This window comes from Manis pentadactyla, chromosome 3, assembly GCF_030020395.1.
Source record: "Manis pentadactyla isolate mManPen7 chromosome 3, mManPen7.hap1, whole genome shotgun sequence".
NCBI lineage: Eukaryota > Metazoa > Chordata > Mammalia > Pholidota > Manidae > Manis > Manis pentadactyla.
The window spans coordinates 68,174,912-68,201,781 of NC_080021.1; the positions used below are offsets into that span (position 1 = coordinate 68,174,912).

At 35.7% G+C, this 26,870-nt stretch overlaps 1 protein-coding gene across 6 annotated transcripts in view; it reads right to left on the minus strand.

Annotated features, from left to right (window-relative positions):
- Positions 1-26,870, minus strand: part of C3H8orf34 (chromosome 3 C8orf34 homolog) — a 429,407-nt gene that overhangs the window by 106,787 nt on the left and 295,750 nt on the right. For all 6 annotated transcript variants that reach the window (XM_057498011.1, XM_057498012.1, XM_057498010.1 and 3 more), the window contains exon 9: positions 2,284-2,369. In XM_057498011.1, coding sequence (XP_057353994.1) covers positions 2,284-2,369 — 86 coding nt within the window. The remainder of the gene's footprint in view (positions 1-2,283; positions 2,370-26,870) is intronic.

The following is a 26,870-nucleotide window of genomic DNA, read 5'->3' on the forward strand; positions in this document are numbered from 1 at the left end:
AGGGACAGACACATCGTTCAAGTTTATTGTCAGTGTTAAAGATCCATAATGAGAGTGTGTCATCTCATTTGTACCACAATAGATTTGGGTTATGTAAAAACTATTATCATTTATTCGTATTGTGCTATACTGGCATTGGTTTCTGTTTCCAAAACACGTTATTTTTTAATGCTTTTTTATAATGTTTTCAGTATTTGACATGTAAGAAGTACATGTATAATAAAATATACATAGCATACTTATAATTATATGCATGTTATTATGTATAATAAAATATAGATATTATATTTAAGCTACAATGATAAACACCCCAAACCACCACCTAAGAAATAGAACTTGCACAAACCCATGAGCTCCTTCCTCACCCATCTCTTTTCTTCTACTACCCCCATAAGACAACCACCATTTTGAGTCTTTCATTCCCTTCTATAAATATAGTTTTATCACTTATGTATGTTTTCCTAAAGAATATATTACTTAGATTTGCTGGTTTTGAGCTTCACAAAAAAATGGCCTTCTATGACTTGCTTTTGTTAGATCAATTATGCTTTTAAGATTTATTCATTTGTGAGCTACAACCTGTTCATACCAGACTGGGAGACCCAAATGCTGTTTCAGATTGACTGCTTGAAATCAGCCATGGGGGTAGTATTTATAACATGGAAACCATCAACCTCTACAAATCAGGGCTTTCCTTTTTAAAGAAACAATTGTTAACATTTACCAGCACACCACTAATTTCATTCATTTTTTGAGTGTAGTTGAAATGCACTTAGTTTCCTATAATGTAACAATTCCACAATGTATCTATTTTCCTATCCACCAGCATACTAACAAGAGTTGTTCATATTTCATGGTACATGAGACTTATTATTCTAAGATGTTTTCTTAGAAGGGGAATTTCTGGGCTTTAAATTATATAAATATTTAAGATTTTAAGATTATGGAAAATTGTTTTCAAAACTGTTTATACCACCCATATAGTGTATGAATTTCCTTTCATCTCTGTCTTCACCAGCACTTGGTTTTGCCAGAGTTCTTAATTAATGCTAAATAAAAGGTTGTGAAAAATCATCTCTCTGTGATCTTAATTTGATTTCCTTGATTGCTATAATAGTTAAGCATTTTTCATGTACTCACTGGCCATTTGTGTTTTCTCTTCTGTGAAAATCTATTCACATATGCTGCTTATTTTTCTACTGGTTTGGTGATCTTTTCTTTATTAAATTGTAAATTTTCTTTATGTATTCTGAATATTAAACTTTGATCAATGATAAATACATTACAACTTATTTTCCTATTTTGTGGCTTATCAATTCACTTTTTTCTGGCATCTTTTGATGAGCAGAAATTTCTAACACTCTATAATTGAATTTTTTGCTTTTATTTTATGTTCAATAATTTTGGCATCTAGTTTAAGATGTCCTCCTCTCTTCAAATGTAAGGAAAATGTTTTCCTATAGTTTCTCTTCTAGTTATCCTAATTGGATGTACTGTCTACTTCCTGCTAGAACACCAAATGATAAAGTAGTGATATACCTTAGATGCCATTACAGTGGTATTACATGTGTTTATTTATTTATTCAGCAAACATTTTGAAGGCCCTGACATGAACTAATATGCTAAGCTAGAGTCTGAAATTTGCCCTATTAGAAATGGGGATGTAATAGGCAGCTTTGTTTTTAGAAAGAGAATGAACTAGAAAGGGGTGAGATAATACAAGGAGAACTATTTACAAAGCTCTTAACACTAGACAGAGAAAGAGGACAAAAGCATAGGCGAGTCAGTATCAGGGAAAATGAAGAGAAGGCTGGCTCAGGGAGGAAATTCTGAAGTGACAGTGACATGATTTGAGACCAATTCAATATAAGACTGAAATAGAGGGAGGAAAATCAAGTATGAAATTGACATTTCTGCCTAGGAAGACTGAAAGTGAGGATGGAAGTAGGCAATGTAAGTTCCAAAAATAAGTTGGAATCAGTGACTTAATTGGGGGTATTAAATTGACGCTCGGGTAAATTGGGAGTAGCCAACATTTAGTTGACAACAAAGCGTTTGTACCTTAACGAGGCACAGGCATTAAGAGTCTGCTCCTCAGAATCAACACTTGCTTCTTTTTCTCCTTTGCCCTTAACGTCCTGACATACAGCCTAAAGGAATGGCAGACTTATAAGAGTGGCACCAACAGTGATTTGGTGCAGGGGATGATGTTTGGTTCAGTTTCTTTTTTGTTAATCTTCAAGTGCCACTACAAATACAATAAATGTTGGATTAAAAACTTACCCAGAGAACCTGGAATTATTTCATCTGGAGAATGCAAGATTTGTGATGTTTCTTCTGTTCTTTCTGCCAGGTTGTCTCCTTGAAGCCTAAATAATTAAAGATGGCCATTAAAAACTCTAACAATGTTGAATTGTAAATGTGTACTATATACTACTGGGGATATGAGTATGAACTTCTAAACTCTAGCACCAGACATACCTCTTCAAAGTAGAAATAAAGGTTTACTAAAGCCTTTGTAATAGAGGATTTTTATTTTTCTAACCTTTAAAGAAAAGTTATTCATCTTTTCTCCTGTACACATGAGAAGGTTAGTCTGGGTAGAATCTGCTTTTCATCTTAGTCTAATTGGAGGAAGGTTTATAAGCAAATGTTTTCACTGAAACTATGACAGGGAAGAGAATGGAAAAAAGCAAGGGTCTAACACAGTGTTCTCGCCTGACTTCTGGGCCCAGGGGCATTAGAAGGTTTCCATGACTACATAGAGGTTTATCAAACATAATTCTCCAAATGTACCAAACTTGAGTTTAAAGGCCTGCAGGTCAAGTTAAGTCTCAAAAGCACAAGGAAAGATTCCTAACATGTGTCTGCCAAGGGTTCTCAGAGACACTGGGTCTCCATCAGAGGAGGAAGATTTCGTAGGTACTTTCATAACAATGTATTTCTGAGCTTCTGTATACTCATCTCTATAATGTCCTAGCAATGATCAAATAAAACAATGTGGCTTTATTTCATACCATGAAATCACTCTATCAAAGGAGTAGAGGTCATCAGTGCTGGAACTCTGTCCTAATAATAGCAGAATAAGTCTGCTAATGGTGGAGCACAGAATATTAAACAACCCAGAGATTGGAAGTTCTACCAGCACCCCTACTTTTTTCTTGCATTTAGCTGATGGCTAGTGCCCTCAAAGCTGAGAATTAATAAATGCAGAACATATAGCATTAGTATTTTTAAAAATACAAAGAAGTACAGTTCAAAACTGTACCAGGCTAAAAGTTAAAATTTTCAGCTATTTTATATCTTCAATTTTAAATAGCACAGTTGAATCACAGAATAATTTGCTTTTGACTTTTGCATATTCAAGCATATATAGATGACTTTCTCTTTACCTTTTGATAATTAAACATATTGAGGGTTATACCTTCATTTTTTTCCTATAGCACATTTCTATATATGTTATACATTTATACTTAGAAATTACCTTCTATACACAAAACTATATTTACTGTCTTACGTAAGCTAATTAGAATTCTCAAGGATAATTTCCTGATAGTCATAACAATTTTTGCTCAAATACGTATGATTTTATACTTTCAATTTTCCAAAGTTTATTTTGAAAAAAATACCACTTTAAAATGAATGATTTAGCTACATCTCAAATCTGCCCATTTTTTATTGTTTCATTTACTTTTAAGAATCAGGATAAATACTTCACTAATCAGTAATACCAAACACTATTTTTTGGATTTTCTTTGTCTAAGACCATTTCATCAAAATTATCAAAGAGAGAAAGTATGTAGTACATAAGAATTTGAAAGGTGTAAGTGGAAATTATTGTTAAAAATTAACAGTGAGCTCCAACACATTTAGGTATTTAACAGAGGGTTAAAAACCTATGTGGAAAATAAACCTCTAGTAAAGGCAGAAAGAAGCAAGAAATAAAAACTAAGTTGTAAAATTTTGCACTCATTGTAAGCTGCAATAAAAAGAAATATTATCCTAGCAGTTATTAATATGCTCAATAATAAGCCAAATGTAGAGAAGTAAAGAAATTATAACTGTCCTTGACTTCACAGAGTTATCAGTTTAGCTGAGTTGCAAAGATAAATGGCCATGAAAACAAGCCAACAAATTGGGTGGCCTTGAAGCTGGCTCATCTTTGTCCACAGACCGCCCTCCAGATACCTTAAGAGCTGAATTTACCATGGGTTGTCACCAACTCCATGTCAGAATGCTTCTCAGCCCTGTTATCCTCGGGTGCTCTGCCAGTGTTTCCCAAGCTGTAATCACACAGCACCACTCCTATAAGAGGTTAGTAGGTGCTACGCAAACAAGGGTTGTGTAGGCAAGTCTGGGAAATACAGTCTTAATAAAAGTTAAGTCACTTATTTTTTGCAATATAAGAGTTTTACTCCTATTTCCAAACCTTTTCTCTTTGCTTTCTAAAACTGCCCTTCCACATTAAACACTTTTCTATGTCTCAGCCCCTAAACATTTGCTGCCCTTCCTTGTCACAACTGAAACCCTTTTCTCTTACATTATACCTCTTTTATCCTCTAAGAATATCACAGTGCAGTCAGTACCTCATCTCCAAAGGAGGCTACCCAACAACAGGATTATTAAATGCAAACGTTTCTTCTTTCTGCCTTTGAAGACTTTGCTCAGGCTCAAAGTTTTCTTCTTCAACTCAAGTGTCATTAGTATCTTGAATGATTTTTGTCTGCATGTGTGCCCACCCACTAATTTCAAAGTGGCTCAATCTCAAATCTGGAGATTTCCCTCCACTTCACCTTCCCTAAACCACAGCCAGATGACTCAGAATTGCTCTAGGTCAGAGATCTTTAAATTCAATGTTCTCTTCTCTGAAAACAAATTTGATTATTTTATGCCCTTTCACAAATTCAGTGATCTTAACACTTTCTTTTTAATGAAATATAAATTTCCATTTTCCATTTTCTCCTGTGTATCCAGCCTCTCCTTATTCCCTTTCTGCCCTACTCAACTGTGACTTACTGTCATCTCATTCCCCATGCACCCATGCCATTCTGTCATTACTGTCCAGCCAGACCATAACCAACCATAATCCATCGTTTTCCTGCACTTGTGCACCTGAACAATACTGGAGAAAGTCATGACACTCCAGGACTGGTGAATACAAAGCAGTGGTCTCCAACTTTAAACTTGGGTTTCTTGGTTGTATTTCTTTCTTTCGTTCCTTTCAAAGTCTTTTTAAAAATATCACCTTTCTTCTGTGTCACCCAAATATTATGGCATCAGCAAGAAAGACCTTCTACTCCCCTTCACACAGCACCTACAGAATTATCTTCACCCCAACCTGTATTCTCCACCTTTCCAATTCACAGAAGGTGAGAGCCCTCTCTCCTGTGTAAGGCTTAGACCCTCCATTAGGCTGGTGATTTGCATCCCACGATCTTATCTCCTTCTTGGACTTTATCTGCCACCATTCATTCAGTTCATCTTCACTGCTCATTTTCCAATGCACACTTCTCTTTCAGTCTAAAAAAAACTCACAAAACAAAATCCCTTCCACAATTATCTAAACCATCTAACTGTTGCTTTTTTTGCTCATTCTTTTTGGAACCCAACTCCAGAAATATTCTTCATTTGATGTCTTTGCTTCCACACTTTTTATTCACTGATCAAACTATTCTAATTTGGTTTTTTACCTCTGCCATTCTAAGATGACTGCTTACACTGAAACTGCCTGACCTTCTAGTTGCTGTATACAACAGAAATTTTTCAGACCTTGTTTTCATTTATCTTTCAGATGCATTTTGTATGAACACTCTTTTCCTAATCTACTCTGTCTCCCTGAATCAGCCCCTCCATGCTTATGATTTTAACCATATATATATTGAGGTTTTTCTTATCTTTATCTTGAGTCCTCAGCTCAAGATTTGTGTTCCCAAATTCTTCCAGGACATTTTTGATGCACCATAGCATTGCAAAGGCAGCATGTCCAAAAGCAAACTCATCTTCTTCACCACCCTGTTTTGCATTACATCTGACTAATCAATCCCAGTCTTGCTAATTATACTCTTAAGGAGATTTCTGGAATCCATCACTTCTTCTTTCTACTACTACAATAACTCTGCCGTTCATCTTGGTTTGCCTAGATTATTATTGAGTTTCCTCACTGATATTCGTACTTGGAAACTTGTCCTCCAAAACCTATTTTCCATATGGCTACTTGTATATTCAAAACAAATCCAACCATTTTACTCTCATGCTTTAAATACTTTAGTGCAAGAGATCTTAACATGAGTAGTCTTAGAGAGTCCATGGACAGGTTTAAGGAAATCACAGTAATTCACAATGAATGGAATGAAAAGGTTTTGGCTGGTGTGCTTTTTCTTGGACAGGGAGACAGTAACTTCAACCAGATTCTCAAATAATCCTTGTCTGAAAAGAGTTTAAAAACTACCATTTTTATTGGTTTTATCACCTGTAAAGTGCCCTCAAAGCTGAGTATTAATAAATGCAGAACATATAGCATTAGTATTTTTAAAAATATAAACTCAAGTACAGTTCAAAACTGTACCAGGCTAAAAGTTAAAATTTTCAGCTATTTTATATCTTCAATTTTATATAGCAAAGTAGGAGTTTTACTCCTACTCCCAAACCTTTCTCTTTGCTTTCTAAAACTGTTCTTCCACATTAAACACTTTTCTATGGCTCAATCCCTAAACATTTGCTGCCCCTCTTTGTCACAACTGAAACCCTTATCTCTTACATTACACCTCTTTTATCCTCTAAGAATATCACATTAGTATTTTTTAAAATACTAATTTCATCTACCTTCCTAGATATTCCACCATGGATTTTATACTCCATAAACTCTACTGCTTTCACTGCAGATATTTTGTAATTAAACCTCTGTGTCATTCTATAATTACATCTGGCAAGAATATCTTTCTCCTTAGTATTTGGCTTCTCTAGTTTTCATTCTAGATTCTCTTCTTTTCAGAGGCTTTCCTTCTAGAAGCCTTAGCACCTATGCAATCTTTGCCACAGCTCTTACTTTGCTATGTTTGTCAATATACACCAAGTGTCTTAAAGGCAAAAAATTTACTTTTCATATTTGTATGTCCCTAAATTCTAGCTTAGATTGAGCTTGGTACACTATATGCTCTAAAAGCATTTCTTACGGCATTTTTTAGTGATTAAGCTCACTTTGGAGATAAGGAAAGGAAAATAGGATCCAACCTATGTATGAGGAATTTTCTACACTGTAGTATAGTTTTAATTCTCTTTAAAATCATCCTGCATATATTTAGGGTTTTACAAAATAGCCTAAGGAAGATTGACCAGTAGAGAAAAGAGAGACTGAAGCTCATTCAGGAGATGCTAGCCGTAGCAGTTTATACATTGTTTGGTTTGTTTGTTTGTTTGTTTGTTTGTTTGTTTGTTTGTTTGTTTTGAGATTCAGTTGATCCCCAAGTCTAACTGTAAGAAGAAACAAGGAATCCCAAACCACAGCCAAGTGGCAGCCTGGTCTTACTCTAAGACAGCCAGCAGAAACACACTACCACTAGCCATATCCATTCTGAGAAGGAAGTTTTGAATAATGTAAACAGTGGGAGAATATGGAAGGTGACTAGGGCCAGTTCCTAAAATACTTTTTTAAACAATTTAAAAAATCAGGAGATACATTTTCCTTTTAGAAAAATCTCTGTATTGAGTGTCAATCCAATTGAACCACATGATGTGATGAAAAAAGATTCAAATAAATGAACTCTTTTAATTTTTCAGATTGGCCTAGAAAACACTCAAATTCATGAGTGTTTTCTGCTTTTCTGTTATCATTCTATGTCTTACATATTTTAATCTTCCCTGAATACTTTCTTGGAGAAAATAGTATCTAACTAAAGAGTAGATACTGATCAAATGTTTCTTTGAACTGAATACATGATTGTTTGTCTGAAATTGAATACCAAGCTAACATTTTTGATTTATATAGTTCAGAGGACACTATAAACAAAATCTGGAACAATTGGAGAAATGTTAGTACTGTAGGTGGTATATGAACTGAGATTTTAAAATGTTAAGATTTAATTAGGTGAAGAAAAGAGAAAGGGTATTCCAGAGAAAGAGCAGTGAGTAAAAGACTACACATACTTTGGAAAAAGAAGTCTTGCTGGGGGAAAAAGTAATGAAAGAAAAAAATAAAAGAGAAGAGAGAGAGAACACAAAGTATAAGAAAAACTGACTGATAGTTTCAGTGAAAGAAGTATACTGAGAGCAGCAAACAAAACATCTGGATTATAAAATGGATTCAGATGGGATCTTGCAAACTAAACACGAGGAATTAGACCTAATGTTGCAGGAAGCTTTGAAAGTTTTTCATGATATACCTAATATGATAAAAGCTGCATCAAGAAAATAATATCCCTCTTTGGATTGGTAAAATCTTGGAGGCCATTTGGGAAGCTTTTGCAATAATCCAGAAAGAGAAAAATCAAAAGCATCGAGTAAGGAGGGTGTATGCAAGTGTCTACAGAGGCCCAGGCACTTAGCAGGTGCCGGAGGTGAAGCAGTGAACAAAGCCGACCAAATTCCCATCCTCAGGGAGCTTGCATTCTACTGACTGAAGATGGTGAGCCAACAAACAAGTACTATACACAGAGCTGGGTGTCAATAAGATAACTGGTTACAAACAAAGGATGGAAAAGTACCTCTGAGAAAGCATTTAGGGAGGGTCTGAAAAGGGGTAGCATGACATTTTATATAGTATGTCTAGGAAAGGCCTCACTTGTGGGTAATATATGAACCAAAACTTGAAGAAGTGAGGATGCAATCCAATAGATCCCTGAGCAAGAGCATTATAGGGAGAGGGAGTATCAAACACTAATGTCTGAGGCCACTGACTGGAGTGAAGAGAGGTGAACGGGAAGCCGTGTTGTCGGAGGAGTAGCTGAGGCTAGATCAAGTAGGACGCTGTGCAGTGTCACCTGGAAATTCGATGCTGAAATATCTACGCGTCTTCTCTGATGAAAATGGGAAACCAGTGGAAGGTTTTGCAGCAGGGGATCAGACTTCAGCTTTAAGGATCACTCCGTCCTCTGTGCTGAGACTGCAGGGGGCACAAAGCGTGAAAGCCGGGAGATTCTCCAGAGGGTTATACCACCAATCGTGGGAGAGACAAGCAAGACTTGCCGAAGGGTGGCAGTGGTAGAGGTGGTAAGAAGTGGACTGATTCTGGGTAAGTTATGTAGCTGCGGTCAATGAGACATATGATAATTTAGACTTGGAAGTGTGAGAGCAAGAAAAGAATAAGCAGTGTCATCATTTTTCTTGCCTAAGCAACTGAAATGTTCATGTTGCCATTTGCTGAGATAAGGACGACTGAGGGGAAAGCAGATTTGGTGGGGATTAAATGGAATTTAGGTGGGGACATGGTAAGTTTAAAATGCAGTTTGGACATGTAGGTAGTGTAGAAAGGCAGTTGGACAAACGTGGAAAGCTGAATACCCACAAGGTGAAATTTTCCCTTTCTGGACTAAAATCTCTAGAAAGAACTTGAGAATATGCTACACTACTACTCAATTCAACTATGTTGAAGAATATGATATTCTGTTTCACTGGAAAATAAATAGTATTATCATAATAAATGTCAATCAGAGTAGGGGAAACACAATAAACAGTTTTGGTTCTAAGAAATTTTTAACCATTTTCTTCAAAGGGTTAGAAAAGTAACTTATCTTTCCCCTCCAAAGTCTGCTTTTAATTCACAAAGCTTCTTTCATAATATCAGTCATTGAGTTATTTCTAAGTCTTTCTCTAGATGTTGATTTTCCATTTTAGGATTCTAGTATATTTCTGCAGAATTATTTTTTGAGGGAAATTCTAACAATTAACTGTCACTTACCTAATCTTGAAGACTTAAAAATGCCAGAATTGTCATCAACATAAGACATTTACTGGGCACCTGCAAAGGCAAAACCTTCCATGGAGCACCAAGCCCAAAATCTGGTGTGAGACCTGCTTGTGTTTACATGACCTTTCCAATTACAGAGCAAGCTTTGCCCAAGACCGACATCAGATCTGATAAATCAGGGCCTAGAATATTAAGCTGAATTTGTGCCCCCAGAATAACTGTCTAAGGTAAAAGGCATCTATATGAATTCATTAAACACATTTCCCAATTCCTTTCCTAGGTCACTGCTGCCCTATTGAACTTGGCCTCCCTCGTCCTCATGCCCCAGTTCTTCAGGGAATTTCCTGGGCATTCTTCCTCCCACTCTCCTTTCCAAAATCCCTGACAGCCCTCTGCATTCCCCTTAGCTCCGGCCATTCCAGTGTGACCCTCTGGTGGGGGGTCAGCTTACTTTGACTCTGGCTATTTGACGCCATCTCTCAGGCCCCCTAGTAGCCTTCTCTGCTCCCAGACACAGCCCGACAGCTCAGAACCTCCAAAAACACCACTCACAATAGTACCTAGATTTCCCTTATTTTAGTATATTCTTTAAAAGTCTTCCTTCTGGCATTCATTGGTAGATGCTCTTGTTTCTTGACTCTTGCTGTTTATATCATCTGAGGATAAGTAACAATACATCAAGATGAAGCACTTTTTTCCTGAGAGCAGAATGGAATTGAATTCCATTCTCCTTCACCAAAAGGCTTTCCTTAAATTCTGCTTTTTAAATTCTCTTCCTCGTTCATAAGAATCTCTGAACATTAACCTCTAAAATATAATGATTGATGGTGACATGGAGATAAAAACCATGCTCCTTCCTGTTAAATTTTCCTTTTAACTTCCTATCTCCTCAAAGTGAGATATGGGCCTGAACACTATCTGTACCTCTCTAATCAAATTTATAGTTCTCTCATACAGGCCTGACTGCAGACATGCTGCTGCCATAGGTGGCCTCTTATCTGGGCTGCTAATTACTCTCCTGGCAGAGGCTTAAGTATTTTAAAACCAAATCCAAGGAAAGTACACATGGAGAATAGATGTTTTGTTTTCAGTCTCTTCTGCTTTACCTCAACTCAAAAGCAAAAATGTCAACACAAAGTAAGAGAGAAGATCAGGCGTGGAGCAGGATTGAATCTAATCATACCTTGAGACTACGAAGGCAGCTTTCAGGAAGATGTAACCAGAATGTGGGCCAGGGACACCCCCACCTTGGCCACATTATTACACACACAGAGGATGACTCTGAAGGCATTCAAATCTTCCTGAATCTGAGGCAGCCATGAGAAAGGATTAAATTCAAACTGCCAATTCGCTGGGAGCTAAAGAAATGCCAAGAAAGCAACCAAACATGGAATGTCTGAGCTGGAGGCAGCCCTGACTATTAGAATCCTCAAGCTTCCTTCAACACAACCATTCATACACATTTTTAAACTGATTTCATGCCTATAACATTATCTGGCAAAGTGTGGGTATTTTTTCAGCCGGCCATCATCTCTAAGAAGGATGTTTTTTAAAATCTGTCTATCTAAATAGAAGTAGGCAGTTGGGATTCTTCTTTGACCAGGAGACCAGTGGTTCTCAATTTTTAGTATGCATTGGAATCTCCTAGAGGCTTCGTAAGACACAGACTGCTGGACTCCACCCCTAGAGTTTGATTCAGTAGGTCTGGATACAGCCCAAGAATTTGGGTTTCTGCCAGGTTCCTGAGTGAGGCTGATACTGATGGCCCGGGGACAGCCTCTGTATGGCCTCCTCTTTATGGCTAAAGGAGGAGACGGACCTCCCCATCCATCCTCACAATGGTCATAGTATCGCACCAGGCCTGGAATGCCAAAAATAGAGAACACTCTACCAGGGGGTGTTAGTATTCTCCTTTCTCTAACTTGATGATTATTGACTTTCAGCTGAACACTAAATTTATCCCCAAATATGTACAACTCCATCTTAATGAGGTTAAAAATCTGGGTTGGGCCCCACTTGGGCTCAGGATCCTGCAAAGTTAACCTGATTCAGAGAATTGCTTGGTCAGCAGGCATCTAGCACAGCAGCAGCAGCTGTGAAGAGTCTTTTTAAAGTGCTGATTTCTAACAGGGTGAAGAATGCGATTGTGTGGGGATCCAAAACACCCTTTTGGAAAACGGCCAGAATATTTGTTCCTTCCTTACCCATTCCTCCCTTTAATCAGAAACCCCTTACACACGGTACTGAAATGGAAGGCTGCCTCACATGTGTACCTGATGGAAGACCACCCTCTCTTTTGTATATCCCGTATTTATTTCGTAGAACAGATGGAAGCATCTGTTAGATGTCTGAGTTCTTTGGTATGTAGCCAATCTCTCTCCCTCCTCTGATGGTTAAAAGCAAACTCAACACCTTGAGATTTCTCTGCTAGAACACTGGAAGTGACAAAAACGTCGTGCTGCCTTAGATGGCTCATGTTCCTTTCTTTGTTTTTTCCATTTTACAAAATGTGGGATAATTGAAATTAAGTCGTGATAATTAAGTTGTAGAATTATGAGGTATACTAAAATTCCCAAATTATAAGTAATGTTACTTTGTTCTAGAGAGAGGTGAGATTTTAGTAGGGTTCTATCTGCCCACAGGTCACAATTGAGAGAATGTTTCCAGTAATATGCAGTCTCACAAACTCTGAGAAACTGATGTGGAACCAACATGAAGGAGTGAAACCAAGGGCAGCCTCAGAGTGATTCTTCTTGAGAAGTTGTGCATTTTTGTGACGAGTAAACAAAGTAAGTCCCAGCAAACCCCGCCAAGTTCCATCTACTTAGGAGGGATGGAGGATGGAAGACAGAGAAAATCTGAGAAGATTCCCTTAGAAATCTGAAACCACTGTTTCCAGCCTAAGGATGGCAAGCTTCCACATCAAACAGAAAGGCTGCCCCAAGTGGGGATTTTGTGACAGGACTTCTCCGTAAAGGTAATACTCCACTGATGACCCGTAAGAGGCAATAAACAGCTGCCAACTGAAAAAGCCTTACTTTAGTACCACCCAGAAAAGCTTGATAACTTTTCTAGGTTTTAAGTTTGTTGTGACAGGGAAGCTTGGCTTAAGTTTGTTTTTAACATAACCCTATGTAATAAATACAAATGGATAATAAATGGTTTTTGAATGACTCTATTAAAGTCCCTTGTTTATCAGCATTTTGACAACATATTAAAATTTGCTGATAAGCAAGTTGATGATCTGGAAAACAAGACTGGTTTAGAAAATGTTAAATATGTGGAATCCTTGAAGAGATTATAGTAGAAAAGATAAAGGCCATCTTTTAACAATGCTTTTAAAGTTCTTAAGAAGGACAACACTGAATACAAAGGTCTTCATAATATGCCTGCAAAAGGTATAAAAATGTTAGGATGATTCACCTTTCGGTTTAATATTCTAGAAGAAGAACTACATACAATCAATAACTTACTAGGGAATATAAATACTGTTTTGTGAAATTTTAACTACCTTAGTCTAGAATTTATTTTTTCTGATGTGTACATTTGATTTTTTGAAATGATCATAGAATTTGAAGTGACACTTTTTTCTCTCTGCCTTGCACTTTGAGAAACTAAAAATGGTTTGCATCAGTAACCAGACCTAGCTTTTAAATAAGATTTTTCCAAGCAAACTTAACTATTTCCTAATTTAATTCATTGCTATATAATTGACATATTTCAAGTTATAAGTTATTCTTTCACAAATTTCATTTATTTTTCTGGCTTTTATATGGCATGATTTAGATATAATAAAGTTTCTGTTTAAGTGAGAAAATAGATTATTATATTTAAAATTCTGAAGAAAATTATTAACCAAAAATTCAAATGACCGTTCCTAATAATACAGTTTTATTGAAATGTAATACATGAAGGCATTGATATCAAAGTTATTTGCTTTTCTTTTCAGGTATTTCATACTGTTTTGAGCACTAATGTACATAACTGAAAATAAATGCATACTCTGAGAATTTTGGTTTAGTTTGAAACATTATAAGAAAATTCAAAATTTAATAACACTTCATATGCTTTGTTTTAATAGTAATAATACCTTCAGTCTGGTTTGATTCTAAAATATTCCTTTTATAGTGGTAAGGTTCATTAACTGTTCAGTGACTATGGAGATCATTAATAGAAGACATTCATAGAGATAAAATAAATATAATTATATCTTTGATATGGCTTATGCAGGTCATTTAGGAACTGTGATCCAATTATAAGTGTAATTACCATAGCAAGTAATTGAAAGGAACTGCAATTTCAATTTTACTACAAAGTGTACTAGGAAGGTCCAGAATGTCAAGCAAGTGCATAAATAAGAAGTTTCCAGATGTGGATAAAATAATATCAAATTTAATTTTTTCACTCTTTGTTCCTATTTCTCATTTTACAGTAGGGAAAAGAAAATGGAAAAAAATAGTAAAAGTCATTTAAATCAGTCTTCACATATTAAGGCAATAAAATAAAGTCCAACAGTGCTATCACTATTACATTATTACTAACAGTATTTAAGCAGGTATATTAGAATACTTTCAATAATTATTATTTGATATTCTTGATTTTATATATACACACACACACACAAAGAAAACTGAAGGATTCATGATTTTCTGTCAGCAATTTCTATGATTATTGTATCCATAGAAGTAGCGTATAAAGCAAAAACCCTTTCTCAACCAAATTGCCATAATTTCCCAAATCATTTGAACAACTTGTTTTTATTGTGTGTCATTCTGTCAAATACCTTGTTTTTGTATTCCCAAAAAGGAAAAAAAAAATGCCAAATGCACTTAAGGCCTATTGTTCTTATTTCCCTAAGATTTCTGATGGCAGCCTGTTTTCCTAGTAAATTTGCTGATGGAACAACTGCCCTCCTATCTCCAAAAGTATAACTCTTAGAAAACAGTCAATAAAAAAGTTGAATTAGAGTTACTTAAAAAAAAAGGATTATAAAAATTGGAAGTTCAGGGGCATCTAAGTAAGTAATCAGTGGATGTTTGGAGATACTGCTTATATTTAGGGAGATTATTCATTTGAATAGAAAATAGCAGCTTATCCATTTCAACACTGTCTTTTCCCCCCTCACACCACCTTAAGAAGGTGCAAGTCATTCACAATGTCATCAGAGTGGCAACACTAGGTCCTGCTTATGTAGTCACTTCTCTGCTAGTCACTGGGGAATGTAATAACTTGCCCAAGGATGCTCAGCCAGTAAGTGGCAAAACTGGGACACTGCTAGATGCTGAAGTTCAAGATTTTAACCATCATGCTGTACTTACATTCATGGCCTCAACTGGTGAAATGGAAGCATCATTTTACTAGATTGTCCAAACATAGCAATTCAATCTGAAAAATAAAGTCTTCATCCTCATGATCTTCCCAAAGATCTTACCTCCTAATATCATCACCCTGGGGGTTAGGATTCTACATAGTAATTTGAGGCAGACATGAACATTCAACCATAGCACCTAAATATTCTTTAGACAAGATAATGTTTATGAGAAGAAACATAGAATTTGAACTTTTAGATGAACCTTGTAAGAACAAGAACCAAGGTTTTTTTCCCCTTACATGAAGCACAGTAACAACTAGAATCAACACCTATATAATGTTTGCACTTTCATTCCACCATAGCAACTAAATCTTAAAACAAACATAGCTAGAAAAAGGGTATTTAAATAATCAACTCAGTTTGAAATTATTACTGCAATGATCCCAAATTTCTAGTGTTCTATCTAAATCACAAAGCTTATAACCTATAAAAATAGGATAATTATTTCATCCCAATAATATAAGAAAAAAATGTGCTTCATATTGCCAACAAATAGGTTTTAATATCTTACAAATAACATACCTGACTCTACCCCACTAGCTTTTTATCCCAAAAATGGATTAGGCAGTACAATAAATTTTTTGAAAAATGTGTCCAAATTCCAAAACAGGACCAACAGTTTGACTGCCTTAAAACTAGGAGACAGCACTGTATAGTAGCAAGAATTGGGGCTTTCAAATGAGACTAAGCAGGGTTCAAATTCACTTGTGCCACTTACTAGCCTTTTGACCTTAAGCAGCTTACTTAGTATCTTTAAACTTTATTTCTCATCTGCAAAATAAGGCTAAAAATCAGCCTCTTGGAAGAGTTGTTTGTGAGGGTTAGAAATAATGTTGTATTTGGTATACAGCTGGTGCTTCTTTGTGACAACCAGAGCTTCAAGATGCTGTGAAACAAGAGAGATTTTCACCAGGCTTTTTGAGCCAATTTCCCAAGCCAAACATCAATGTACCTATTTGTTGAGTATTACCTATAAAGCCCCTGAATTGACTGATTTGGCTGAATTCATTCTTTAGGAATTTTAACTGAATGGAACATCAGTTTTAGCACTCTGCAGACATATGATTTTTGAGTCTTAATTGTTCAGTAAATGTCAGTTCTAGCTCTGAATTGCCATATCCTTTATCTCCCCCTTCCCACCTTTTTTCTGACCATTTCACTTTGAGAATTTAACAGGCTGTTGAATTTAAACTGAACTTTTTATGCCTCTGCAGTTTTTACATTAACTCTGATGAAAGTAATAATGCAGAGGAGTTCTGGTTGTCAAAAAAGAATAAAGGATAGTGAAAGAGGAAAGTTTGGGATAACAGTAAATTCAGACATTAAACACGCATTGTATTTTTTCATGGACTCTCTCACCACTTTCACTATCATAGATCATTTTATTATAAAAAAGTGTTTACTCTGTTGCTTATACAGAATCTTAGTTTCAAAGTGTTACAATGATAAAACAATTGGTAAAAATCTCTCATTTTTTTTTGAGATTTACTGAAATAGGGTATTTGAAATTTCCTAATTATTTATGTAAATCATCACATTCTTATTTTATCTATTGTATATTGGTAAGAATAATCGATATAATAATAAATGTTATATAATAGACAATAATTATTCTAAAGTAATCAATATTTTACTAAATGATCTTATTCTCATTTTATCTATTATATATTAGTAAAAGTAGTAAAAATTATATTATACTAAATAATACTATATAAAAAACAGTAATTATTCTAAATACTTATCCCTATTTTACTAAATTCCACATTAACAGTTTTCCTCTGATCTTACAAAGTTTTTAAAAATTTTTTAAACAGGTTATGAAGTTTCATTTTTCCTAAAATATTCTACAAAGCTACACATTAGATGAGCATTTTAAAGAAATAAGTTGAGTTTACATGTTTATTAGCATTATTTCTTATTGCTATTGGTTATAGAACATTAAAAGTTACATATGGTGGTAAGTTTTAAGTCATTCTCAAGAATCATATATAATGTCAGAGACTAAAGTTAGCCAATCAGGATTAGTTATACCTGTTCATGTCTAAACTTAGGCAAGTTTAGAAAAGTGTAATGACAATTTATAACTTTGGAGAAAGGAGAATGTCTAGGTATCTAAATGAATTGTCTCTTATTCAGAGCAATATGCTCCTCTACAGAATTTGATCATATTTCTTATAATTTGAATTTTTTTGCAATCCCTAATCTACCCAAACCAGCTCCTGAATCCTAATACTTTATGTATTAAAGATTTTCTTTCTGTGATTTGGAGCCATCTTATTTAGGAAGTACTTAGGTCCTCTCCAATTTTTTTTCTCTTCTTGACTGGCAATCTTATGTTTTATTTTTGCAATAAAGCAGACACATTTCAGGTCAATAGTGACACACTGAGTCTCAGATGAAAGCCCCATGGAAATAGAATGGTTTGGTTCTTAATTTGGAAAAAATAAACAAGATTTGAAAAAGAATTTAATGAAGCCATTATAAAATTCCTTTAGTCAGAAAATACTGTGAATATGCCTATGCTCTGAAACTTAATTTTTTAATTTACAAACTAATACTTTGATACAAACTGATTTAATTCAACAACTGCTTGTTGACTGAAAAAAAGAAGGCTTTTTTTATTAGCACATTGAATAGTTTTAAATAAACAAGGGTTCACTTGGTCACATGGGACTTCATTCAGATGATGAAACAAAAGGGAGGCAGAAATAGGTAGTTAAAGAGAAACTGATCGATACTGCCTAATAGGTCATGATGGGGTCTTTGTTCCACTTCACAGGAATCTATTTTAAGCTCCTTACCACCTAATGGAGCCTGACCACTGGTTCCATATCTAAAACTTTAACAGTGAGCAGGACTGATACTCACAAATCAATTATAAGCCATAATTTTGTCTAAATCTTGTATTTTAAGAAAATCTGAGTTCTCCGAATAATATTCCACACGACTTAAAAAAATCACTTGACAGCAGTCAACTAAACGATTAATGAGCCTTAGTACATAGGCCTGAGAGTTCAGAATTCTCACTATTGTCAAATTCAACTGTAAGTTATTTCATTTCTTTCTGTTCAATATAAAAAGTTTTGTTGGGTCCAAAATCAATGTTACTTCTCCATGGGCACACCTGGCATTCAGTCTGCTTTGCTGGCATTACTAGAGTGAGGCTATAAGATATGTGATCTCCAGGACTGTCTTTCCAAGTAAAGTTGCACAATTTTTTTTTTTCCTCCTGAAAACTCCATAGAAATATAATGGTTTGCTTCTTAATTTGGAAAAAGTTAAACAAGATTTGAAAAATATTTTCATGAAGCTATTATAAAATTCTTTTAGGTTAGAAAATATTGTGAATACATCTATGCTCTGAAACTTAATTTTTTAATTTACAAATTAATATTTTGGTACAAATTGATTGCAACAACTGCTTGCTGATGACTTAAACTGCCTCCAGCGCAGTGATTTTTGTATCCTGAATGCACTAGTCCAATAGTTGAATCTCAAACTTCAGCGAACTATGTACAGCAAAAGAATTCTCTAGAAGTCCAGTATTGATTCAAATTAATTTAAAATGTTATTGTAATGAGAAATAAACCAGACTGTTACATTTCAACCTCTTAGACAATTCTTAATTACAAAAGTTTTAAATTACAAGTTAAATAAAATTAAAATTAAATTATATAATAATAGAAATTTAAATGTTCAGCAATAATTTAATACAATTATAGGTGTGGGTTTGGCTGAAACTAAACTACTAATGTAAATGTGGTGCTGACAATTACAATGTGAGCACTTCTGGGTGCCTGTGTTATGTGTGTCCTCCAATGTCCCTCTACTCTTCTCCATTTGCGTTATTAAGGAATTTAGTTCTTAGAGTGAACCTAGACTTCTGTTGGCCTTTACTCAGCTCTAACACGTCATTATTAGGAACAGCTGTTTCTCTTCTCAGTAACTTGCAACTAAATGGCACCAGGACAATCGAAATACTTGTGGGCACAGAAATCACATGATAGTCCTCTGTGGTCAGATGGCCATCCATATGATCCAGAATATGTTCATAGTTTTTTATTCATCTTTAAAATAAAATTACAGACATTTTTTAGCTCTTAAGGAAAATGTGTGGATTCAAAAATTAAAGTTTAGTTTGAAAAACGCTGGATGAGTCCATGAAATCTCAATGGCTGTCATACTTTTTTCCCTTTAACTCAGGACCACTCAGGATTTTAGAGGTGGTGTCAGCTGCAACCATGGCATGACAATTTAGTTTTTGGAAAGGGTTGGTATAATTATCTATTTAGCTATTCAAAACATTATTGAGCACATACTATGTGTATTATGTTGCTCTAGATGTGGAGGATAAAAGAAAGCACAAGAGCGCCTAATTTTTACATGGAGCGCACTTTCTAAAAAGAGAAGAAAAGACAGATAATTAAATGGCAAATTGATCTGTCACAATTTTTTTAAGTGCTATGAGAAGAAGTCTTAGTGCTGAGTCACCTAATATAACTGGTTGTCCTAACCTAACCAGGAAATTGTGAAAAAATAAGACAGAAGCAGAGCTGCTGACCAAGGAGGACAACAACACACTCTGCACAGAAACTCCACTGTGTCAGAGCCACAGCAGTCAGCTCAAGCCTGTGCCTGAGAGGCGTGCTGGCTGAGGGGACAGAGGTAGGCAGCTTATTTATTTATTTGTTTGTTTATTTATTAAATTTTTTATTAAGGTATGATTGATATACACTCTTATGAAGGTTTCACATGAAAAAATGATGTGGTTACTACATTTACCCATATTATCAAGTCCCCACCCATACCCCAATGCAGTCACTGTCCATCAGTGCAGCAAGTTGCCAGAGATCCACTATGTGCCTCCTCTGTGCTACACTGTTCTCCCGGTGACCCCCCACACCATGTGTACTAAACATAATACCCCTCAGTCCCCTTCTCCCTCCCTCCCCACCCGCCCTCCCACACCGCTCCCCTTTGCTAACCACTAGTTCATTCTTGGAGTCTCTGAGTCTGCTGCTATTTTTTTCCTTCAGTTTTGCTTCATTGTTAGAGGTAGGCAGCTTATTAAGCTCACGTTACTTGTTCTCAACAATGAAAAGCATATTTCTCAATTCTTTGGAAAACCAAACACCCATCCCAGAGTTGGGAAGAGGGGCCCTGATATGACAGACCGAGATGATAACTCAACTTGACATAACGCTCCATCATTCCCATTGCTCTTTGCATCCCTTCCTCGGAGCTCTTCCACTGATATGCTAAGGAGCCCAGCTGGCTGGACTGGAGGAGCTGACTCAGCATGTAATAGATGTATGGATTCAAACTCAGCTCTCAGAGCTTTATTTATAGTTCAAAAAGATGGATAGAATATTGTCTTAGTCCATTCAGGCTGCTATAACAAAATATCACTGACTGGGAGGCTAACAAACAACAGAAATTTATTTCTCACAGTTGTGGAGGATTTGCCTGCCAGGTCATTTTCCCCACTGTTTTACTCCACACAAACTCTCCACCAGGTAGTTATTTAGCATCTGCTTGGATGTTTCAAGCAATAGAGACCCATGCCTGCTGGGTGTCGGACCTCTCCATTTTCCTTCTACTCTAGTTGTGCTTTTTCAAGTTGAAGTCAAGCCTGTGTATCCTTTAGTTCAGTGCCAGGACTGCTTTTTGGAGCAACAAAAATAAGTATATTTTTTCTTCTATGGGATTGCCCTTTAAATATGCATAGCTCTATTTATTCTTTTCCAGTATAAACTCCCTAAATCCTATTTTCTTAAACCTTTGAGCTGAGGAAAATTTTATATTTCTCCCATGCTGGACATCTTGGTATTTAGACCTAAAGGCAATTTTTTAATGGAGGTTCAAAATTTTTTGAAATCATTTTTTTAAATCAGTTTTAAAGACTAAAAATAGTAGCTATGTATTGACATGAAGAAAAAAATTGATGCCTTTTATGTTAAAATGTAAGTATAAAAGCATTTTCCCTTGTTATCTATTTGATATTTATATTACTATTTTCTAGAATTTCTGAGGTCTGAATTATTTCTAAATTACTAGATAACTTCCCACCTAAAATTTCTGCTTTGTGCTGCTAAATGTTTCAGAAGGGCATTTCATTTTTCTCTTTTAGTTTTATTTTACTCAATTAAAGCTCACAAAGTGATTCGATTTCTCATCTTTACAAAATCTCTTTCAAAGTGTGCTGATCAGCTGAGATGGAGAATTCAGCTTCCTTTTTCCTAAGCAGAAACAATTATGCTCAATAGTTCTCCCCCTAGTCACCTAAGAATCCTCTAGTCACCAGAAAATTGGCTTAAATAGAAGCACCTATTCACTTAGTAGAATAATTGACTAAAATATTGGTATAAAATTAGCTAAAATGGACCCAAAACACTGGATTAAGTCATTTTTTTGAATCACAGTCATTGAAGTATTTCTCACATCCAGCCTGTTAGACTGCAACCTAGATGAGTTCTCCCTTTTTATGTAGCTAGTACCACCATTCCTTGTAAAAGGTAGGCAATTCAATAAATATCGATCGAATTTAACCGAGTTGGCGGTAACAACATCTGCTGCTGGACTTCACTTAGCAGTAAAACCTGGTACAGAAGAGAAAAAAAATCCATACACACTGAGATAACAACTGAACTGTTGACAATAATCTTCTATTTAACAAGCCATTTTCTAAAACTGAAATTAAGAGTTTGGAAATCAGGGAAGAAAGTACCTAATTTGGGTAGCTTTGTTCTTATTGATTTATTTTAAAAAGAAAAAGTAATATCTATGTGAAGATGTCTTTACTTTTACAGCACAAAATCATTTGGTAAACATTAAGGAATATACATATTTTGATGGACCAAAGGGCAAAAACTTCTATGTTTATTTTATTATATGTATACTACTTAAATAAGCCAATAAACAGAGGTATTCTTTGATTTATTTGCAAAGAAAATCAATCAAATTTTGGCTCCAAAAGGCTTTTTATATCCTGTGGGGAGATAGCTATCATAGTATTCCTTTATTATCTTTTTAATAACCATATATCTCTAATGATGTCCCTTCTTTCATTTCTGATATTAGTAATTTGTGTCCTCTCTCCTCTTTTCCTAGCCTGGCTTAGAGGCTTATTTTGTTTTTATCATGGCAAGATGAAAAGAATACTGGGGATGAAAAATAGCAATTTCTTGACCCAAATTTAAGTCACTTTGAAAAGAGAACAATCATCTTAAAGCCAGGAGAAACACTTATATTTTATTTTTTCTTTATTTGTTTCTATTTTTATGTAAGCCAAAATATAATGCAGGATACACCTACACAAGAAAAGGTCATGCAAGCAAATTTTATTTCAAACCCATCTGAGTCAAATGTAACTGGGGTCTGTTTGTTCTGATTTTCTGGTCATCTTATGATAAGAAGGCGCAATACCTTATGAATCTCTACTACCAACACAATGTCTAGCAAAGTGATTTTGAAAATACAACTTTTTTTTCATACACACTTACCTCTCTAAAGAATTACAGTGAATTTACTTGGTTGGAAGCATTTCAGACTTTTTGGTAAAGTAGCATTATCTGTTTAGATTAAAAATAGGGGGCTAGCTAGGACCAGAGGAGATAAAGCAACATCAGCAAATTCATTCTTATTGATAGTTCATCATGCTAATGAGGAAGTGATGGGATAACGTACTATGGAAAATCCAATTCATTATGATAACCACATGCCACACAGCCACATCATTCCCTCCCCTTCCTGGCCTGCTCCCACACCCACCTTTCCCCTTTATTATTGTTGACAGCAGAGGAGGAAAGAATATCCACTCTGGAGCAAGACCTCTTAGCTAATTTATCTGCTCTGCTACTTATGGGCTGTGTAACACTGGGTAAGTACCCAACCTCTCTTGATGTTGTCAGGATTAAATGAGTTACTACATATGAAGTACTTAAAACATGTATGTGGCATGGACCACAATAAAAAATTAGCTTTTATTCCTAATTTTAATAAGTAGTGTTTCTCATGGACGTGCCATTAACTTATCAATCATTCATTAATTTTCTATGTTCAAGCAATATTCTTGGTGGTGGAATTACAGCAGAAAACAAAACAGACAAGATCCCTAACTTTATGCAACTGGTGTTCTGGGGGAGACAGAGGGAGCACATAGTGAAATAAACAGTAAATGATGAAAGTTTGAGAAAAAAATTAAGTAAGCAGAGCCAGTGTAATGGAGTCGGAATCAGGGAAGAACTCTCTGATGAGGTAACATCTGAAGTGAAGGAGGAAACCATGCAAATGTCTGAGCCCATATCCGGCAGGAGAAATGGCAAGTGCCAAAGAAAAGCAAAACTGGAATGAACTTCACCTGTTAGAGGAAGAGCCAAAAGGCCAGCGTGACTGCTGGTCAGAAGCGAGAGGGGAATAGCACAAACAAGCCAAGAGAAGACGGTGCGAAGTACCTGCACCCTGTGGCCAGTTAGGCAGGATTCGGGACTTCTGGCAAAGGTAGGAAGGAGGCCTTGGCTGCACCCCGTATCTCTCAGCTGCCCTTATGCGACAGCAAAGGGAGGCTGCAGAGGAAGGAAACTTCACCCTTTTCCACCTGCTTCTGTGAAAGCCAGTTCTGAGTAGAGATCAAGTAATTACCTCGGGAACTCCTTTCAGGGAAGGTAATAAGATGGGGGTGACTGGCTCTAATGGACCATCCTCCCTCTCCGCCATGATAGGTTCTTTCCTAAAACACCCAGATACTCGGGCATCCTCACTGCTGCACAAAAGTTGACTTTGTTATTTTCAACTGCATTGTAAACCAAAATTGGTCTACAAAAACAAACCATGAATATATCTATATAAACTCACTTGGAGGAGTGGACTAGTCATGACACAAATGTGAATTTCGTCTTGGTAATGATTTTTTTCCCGACCTTATAACATCACTAAATTGAACTCACATTTTCCTGGCTGAATCTATGGTCGTAGAGAATTAACTTTTACAACACAGCCTATTCCTTGAGTGTCATTTTATTGAATGCTTTTTTCATAAATCTAAGTTCTAGGTATTCTCTCCATTGTAAAAACATGTGGGGTATTCTAAGATCTATATGAGAAGTTCTACAATTCTAACTTGGCATGATTTAAAATGTAATTTTACTGCATCATAGAATATTTTTATGGCTAATGGGCATTGTGAATTCATATAGAAGTATGACTCTCCCAGGGTAGCAGCTACTCTGCCACCAGCATAAACTTTCATTGATGCAGAGGACATGCCATGCTATGGACTCCCTGGTGCTTTCTCTGAGGATGGACTAGTGTGCACTAATGCATTCAAGCTGCAGGAATCAGGAAGGGGCATCTGGTTAGTCTTGTTACAAATGAACAACAGACTACTAACAAATAGTAATGCAATTACTCATTCTGTTCAAGAAAACAAGTCTAAGAGGTCTAGACTACTAAATGTAAAACTCTATTTGCTCTGGGAAAGGTTCTCATAAGGCTACTGAAACCTAAGTATCCTCATTTTGTTCAAAGTGGCCCTGCTCCGTGGTTTCAGAAGATGATACCATGGATTCTCAAAGTTGAGGCACTGATGCCAAGATGGTTGAGAACGAGAACTTTGTCTCTCAAGTTCATACATGATGCTGAATGGTAATTAGTGGACTCAATCAGATTCCCTCTCTGGGAATTTGTAGACAAGATTTAGTGAAAGATGTGATCATAAAGATAGACATTTTATATCAGGCTGCTAGAACAAAGTACTGTAGACTGGGTGGCTTAAACAACAGACATTTCTTTCTCACAGTTCTGAAGGCTGAGATGTCCAAGACTAAGGTGTTAGCAGATTTGGCTCCTGGTGAGGGTTCCATTTCTAGCTTGGTGAGGGCCACCATCTCACTGTGTACTTACAAGACTTTTTTGTCTGCACACAGAGCTAAACCTCTCCCAACTCTTTCTTTCCTTACAAAGATTCTAATCTCATCATGAAGGCATCTATACTAGCATTATCCTAGACACCCCTAAGAGGTGTGTATGAAGGAAACCAAAAAGCCAGAAAACAGACAGGAGTAGGGAAGGGGGGGGAAGAAGGAAAGAGTTACCTTCTAGATGAGTTTACAAGAACTTTAAAGTATATGAAGAACATATATGCCAGGAAAGACTGTTAACTAACTAAGAATAAAATAATAAGAATACATCCAGCCTAAAAAAACAAAATTAAAAAACCCAAGGCTTCAAATAAGTATATTTAAGAATCTCAAAGAAGGAAAGAAAAAGCTGGAAGATATTTTAAAACATATATTGACAGAAGAAAAGGAGTTTATTTACATAATTTAAGAAGATATTTAATCTAAATGAAGATATTTAATCTAAATCAGACATAAAGAGACCATTTGGTTACTTGAAAGCAATAAAGCAACTAAAAAAGAACTGACCTAAGAAAAATGAGATTTTAAAATATCAAAGAGATATAAGAAGATGTGGTAAATAGATTGAGAAGCTCTAACATTCATCCAAGAGGGGTTCCTGAAGGAGAGAAGAGAAGGAATAGAAGAGAATAAATATTTAGAGAGTGGCTGAGCACATTACTAAAGTAGAAGAGCTATGATCTCAGGTGGACAACACTCATTTTGCTGGCCTTACATTAAATAGGAGTTTGAAAGTTGAATATTAAGCAAAAAGAGAATAATTTAAGAGTGTCCAGAGAAAAGAAGAAAGATTACCTATAAAGGAATAACAATTATATGGACACTGGAGTTCTCATCAGCCACAATGATGGGAAAAACATTGGAGTAACATCTACAAGTGGAATGGAACACTAATCACTAGGTATACCATTATTCAAGGGGGAGGGAGAATTCAAGACATTTTCAGATGCAAAAACTAAAAGTTTACTACCTGCAGAGACTCTGAAGAAATTCTTAAATTATTTATTACAGCAAGAAGAAAAGTAAATTGTAAGAAAAAAATGTAAATTTCAAGAAGTGATTTTTTTTTTTAATGGTAAAATCTCCTAATATTCTGAGATCCAAAGAAAAGTGCTTTAATATTGTTGTTATGGAAAAAAATGTATGTGGGGGTGGTGAGGGAAGGGAGGTGGTCATTTGGAGAACAAGGACTTAACGTATGCATGCTCATAATGAAGTAAACTGCTGGAAGCAGGTAAATAAAATCAACATAATAAAAATTTCAAACCGTGACATAGTTTCAGACCATCAGTTAGAAATGTGTACTCACCAGGCCACCCATAATGGAAAACTTCCCAACTTTCAGACTTCCTCACAAAATTTTTATTTTTTTTCCTAGCCCTACATTTTGGTGCCAAAGCACCCTGCTTTATTAGTCATGTAGGCAATGTGGCTGCAGTGACACCTGCTCCAGTCCGATTTCAAACATCTCCCCTATAAACTGTTGGAGCTCTGAGTAACACACAAAATGAATTAATGCATATGTTGCTGCCTTTTCTGCTAGACGAGGAGAGAATATAAGTATGTAATAATTAGTGAGAAAGTAAACAATGGCAGAAGAGAAGTAAGAATAAAAAATGAGCCAGGACAAAATAAGTAATTGCTTTCAATTAAAAATACTGAAAGAGGAGGCGGAGCCAAC